The 4064-nt window shown below is 52.0% G+C and overlaps 1 protein-coding gene across 1 annotated transcript; it reads left to right on the top strand.

Annotated features, from left to right (window-relative positions):
* Positions 1-1826: 1826 nt before the first annotated feature.
* On the top strand, positions 1827-2971 carry LOC122430843 (keratin-associated protein 5-3-like). The gene has a single exon (XM_043451735.1). The coding sequence runs from the start codon at positions 1882-1884 to the stop codon at positions 2470-2472; it is 591 nt and encodes a 196-aa protein (XP_043307670.1). The 5' UTR covers positions 1827-1881; the 3' UTR covers positions 2473-2971.
* The last annotated feature ends 1093 nt before the right edge of the window (positions 2972-4064 follow it).

Here is a 4064-nt window from a genome sequence, read left to right as displayed (position 1 = left end):
GTGGTGTTGGAGAAGACTCTTGAGAGTCCCTTGGACTGCAAGGAGATCCAACCAGTCCATCCTAACGGAGATCAGTCCTGGGTGTTCATTGGAAGGAGTGATGCTGAAGCTGAAACTCCAGTACTTTGGCCACCTGATGTGAAGAACTGACTCATTGGAAAAGACCCTGTTGTTGAGAAAGATTGAAGGCAGGAAGAGAAGGGGATGGCAGAGGATGAGATGGTTGGATAGCATCACTGACTCAATGAACATGCGTTTGAGTAAACTCTGGGAGTCGGTGATGGACGGGGAGTCCTGGCGTGCTGCAGCCCATGGAGTCGCAAAGAGTCGGACACGACTGAGCAACTGAACCGTATACAAACTTCACTCTGTCTGACGGTGATTGCCAATGATTTCCTCTTAGGAAATTCGAAATAGAAACCTTCCTCAAACTGATAAAGAACACCTACAGAAAACCTACAGGTAATATCATACCTAACGGTAAGAAACTCAAAGCTTTCCCACTAAGATCAGAAACAAGGCAAAAACGCACCCCTCTCACCACTGCTTTCCAGCACCACGCTGGAAGCCCCAGCTAACGCACGAAGACATGAAAAGGAAATAAAAGGCATACAGACTGGGAAGGAAGAAATAAAACTGTCCTTGCTCACAGGTGACATGATCGTATGTGGAGAAAATCCAAAATCATCAGGAACAACAACTCCCAGGGACAGACCTCCCACCCATGTTCCCCGCCTCTTGTTTGCAGAAAAGGTCTAGCCTCCGAGGCCTTCCCTGAGTTCCAAAGGGTAAATCAGAGAAGCAAAAAAAAAGCAGAAGCAAAGGAAAACAGTCAAGCAAGACATAGTAGTAATAGTTTAGCCATAAACTACTTCCTCCTCAGCAGCTGTAGATCATCTCCTGAGCCACATCCTGGGGCTGCTTTGCAGATACTGAAACCCCCACCAGCTGGAAGAAGTTAACTGCAGGCTGCCCACAAGCACAGCTGGAACCAGAAGGGCGATGACTGAGGCTCTTGAAACATCACCCTATTACCTCACCCTACGACCTCTCTGAGAGCTGGGCGCGAGCTAGTCACCCACCCTGTGACCCTCTCCCTCACACTGTCTTTAAAGACCTTCCCCGGGGAAATTCCGGCAGTCCAAGGGTGAGGACTCCATGGTTTCACTGCTGAGGGCGTGGGTTCAATCCCTACTCGGAGAACTAAGATCCTGCAAGCCATGGCCATAAATAAATAAATGTAATTCGGAAAGAAAAAAAAAAGCCCCTTCTCTGAGACCATGGGGGAGTTCAGGTCTTCTGAACTTGAGCTTCGAATTCTCCTTGCTTGATGCCTGCAGCAGACACGGCACTTCTTTCCGGCAGCCTGTGTCAGCACACTGGCTTTGCTGTGTTGGGCAAGCCGGCTCACGTTTGGTTTTGTAACACCTTCTTGGGACAGTAGAAGTACAAAGGCACCTGCAGATAAGTGGGGGTCTGGGCTTTCTTTGGGGCCCCATAGACAGAGTCGCACACACCTATGAATGGCAGATACTGCATTCTAGAAAAGTCCAGGAAAGCTACGAATTCTGGAAAGTTCTTTCCATTAATAAGTGCAAAACAAAATGGCAAGAGACCAAATTTAGAAACATGAGAGAGGAGATGGTGGACAGAGCCAGTGAGAGGCCAGGGACAGGAAGTGTGTGCACAAACACACACACACTCTCACTCGTGTGCCCTGGAGAAGTGGCACAAACAGGAAGTACTAACAGGAAGTCAGTATATGATCTACCTGTCCTGGCAGGTATATAAAGGCTCCTGGCCCAGGAGACCCCACACCTGAGCACCTTCTCTCTCTCCACCTGCTCCTCTGACCTACTCCACCCTCAACCCACCAGAACCATGGGCTGCTCTGGCTGTTCCGGAGGCTGCGGCTCCAGCTGCTGCGTGCCCGTCTGCCGCTGTGTGCCAGCCTGCTCCTGCTCCAGCTGTGGCAAAGGGGGCTGTGGCTCCTGTGGGGGCTCCAAGGGGGGCTGTGGCTCATGTGGGGGCTCCAAGGGGGGCTGTGGCTCCAGCTGCTGTGTGCCCGTCTGCTCCTGCTCCAGCTGCGGCAAAGGGGGCTGCGGCTCGTGTGAGGGCTCCAAGGGGGGCTGTGGCTCGTGTGGGGGCTGCGGCTCCAGCTGCTGTGTGCCCGTCTGCTGCTGTGTGCCAGCCTGCTCCTGCTCCGGCTGTGGCCAAGGGGGCTATGGCTCGTGTGGCTGCTCCCAGTCCAGCTGCTGCAAGCCCTGTTGCTCCCAGTCCAGCTGCTGTGTCCCTGCTTGCTGCTCCCAGTCCAGCTGCTGCAAACCTTGTTGCTCCCAGTCCAGCTGCTGCAAACCTTGTTGCTCCCAGTCCAGCTGCTGCAAACCTTGTTACTCCCAGTCCAGCTGCTGCAGACCCTGCTGCTCCCAGTCCAGCTGCTGTGTCCCCGTTTGCTGTCAGTGCAAGATCTGAAGCTGTAACCTTGAACCCCCGACAAGTGTCCCCAGTCTGAGCTCCCATGGCCCGTGAGACAGCCGGTACCCTCAGAACGCAGAACCTCGTGCATCTTCATCAGGAAAGGCACCACCTGAGACTCTGGGTCCTGATGGCGCTGCAGGGCCACCTCGTGCTCCCTCCCCAGCTTGTCGTCCTCACCTCTGCTCTCTTACCCGGGGCTGAGCCAGAAACACCCCCCACTTTCCTCACTGGCTCCAAGGACCAATTAGTGCTGTTACTGCCAGAGACCAGCCCACCTCCCATCACCTCTCTTCACCACCTGTAATACCTGAGCTGTGTGGGTTCAAGACCCCCAGGAGGTCGCTAACGCTCCCCAGTCCTGGGATTGCCCAGGACCCCCAGTCCATCTCCCCTCCTCCCTGGACCTTGCTCTCCAGCACCTGCTCTCTCTGTCCTCTGTCCACCAAGGTCTGCTCCAGAACCCAAAGAACCCCTAAATAAACACGTTCTCCAACACACACCTGGGGCTCACTGTGGTTCTTTTTTACTTGCTCTGTAGACGAAACACCATAGAAACACCAGTGGGAGTGAAAACTGGTGAAGTCTCATGACATTTACAAATGTTGAACTCAAATTCCCTTTTTGAGAGCTGCGTTTTCTCAGAATGTGTCCTAAGGGACAATTCCTGGTTATTCCCCAGAAACACATGATAAGGCTATGAGTCAGATGATTATTTACAGAATCGAGAACTTGGGCGGTGCCTGCAAATACAGCCAGTGTGACCCAGTGATGTAAGTTTTCCATCCCCAGGTGGGCACCAGGCAGAGGGCACAGACACCTGTGCGTCCTTGCCACCTGAAAGGATGGCTCTGGCATCAGGAAGGACTCGCTGGGACGTGGCCTTCTCTCAGCTTCTGCGCCCTCGGGACCTTAATAACACTTCACTTTCATTGCATGGCTGGTGCTCTGTTCTGCTCTGACACAGTCCGGACCAGCCTCTTATGAGACTCTGAGCTTAGCTCATGAGCCTTTTTAAACTACACATTTATTTTGTTGTTGCTCAGCCACTAAGTCGTGTCCAAGTCTTTGTGACCCCACGAACTGCAGCACACCAGGGTTCCCTGTCCTTCACCATCTCCCGGAGTTTGCTCAGACTAACATCCATTGAGTCAGTGATGCCATCCAACCGTCTCATCCTCTGTCGTCCCCTTCTCCTCCTGCTCTCAATCTTTCCCAGCATCAGGGTCTTTTCCAATGAGTCAGCTCTTCGAATCAGGTGGCCAAAGTATTGGAGCTTCAACTTCAGCATCAGTCCTTCTAATGAATATTCAGGATTGATTTCCTTTAGGATTGACTGGTTTGATCTCCTTGCAGTCCAAGGGACTCTCAGGAGTCTCCTCCAGCACCATATTTTAAAAGAATCAATTCTTCGGTACTCAGCTTTCTTTATGATCCAACCCTCACACCCATACATGACTGCTGGAAAAACCATAGCTTTGACTATATGGGCCTTTGTCAGCAAAGTGATGTCTCTGCTTCTTAATATGCTGTCTAAGTTTGTCATAGTTTTTCTTCCAAGAAGCAAGTGTCTTTTAATTTCACATATT

Source organism: Cervus canadensis, chromosome 29, assembly GCF_019320065.1.
Source record: "Cervus canadensis isolate Bull #8, Minnesota chromosome 29, ASM1932006v1, whole genome shotgun sequence".
NCBI classification, from domain to species: Eukaryota; Metazoa; Chordata; class Mammalia; order Artiodactyla; family Cervidae; genus Cervus; species Cervus canadensis.
The sequence above is the reverse complement of the archived record's forward strand: the minus strand, read 5'-3'. Positions and strand labels throughout refer to the sequence as shown.

What these genes read in the sequence shown, in the direction of transcription:
- LOC122430843 (XM_043451735.1), top strand. Translation starts at nt 1,882, where the DNA reads ATGGGCTGCTCTGGCTGTTCCGGAGGCTGCGGCTCCAGCTGCTGCGTG.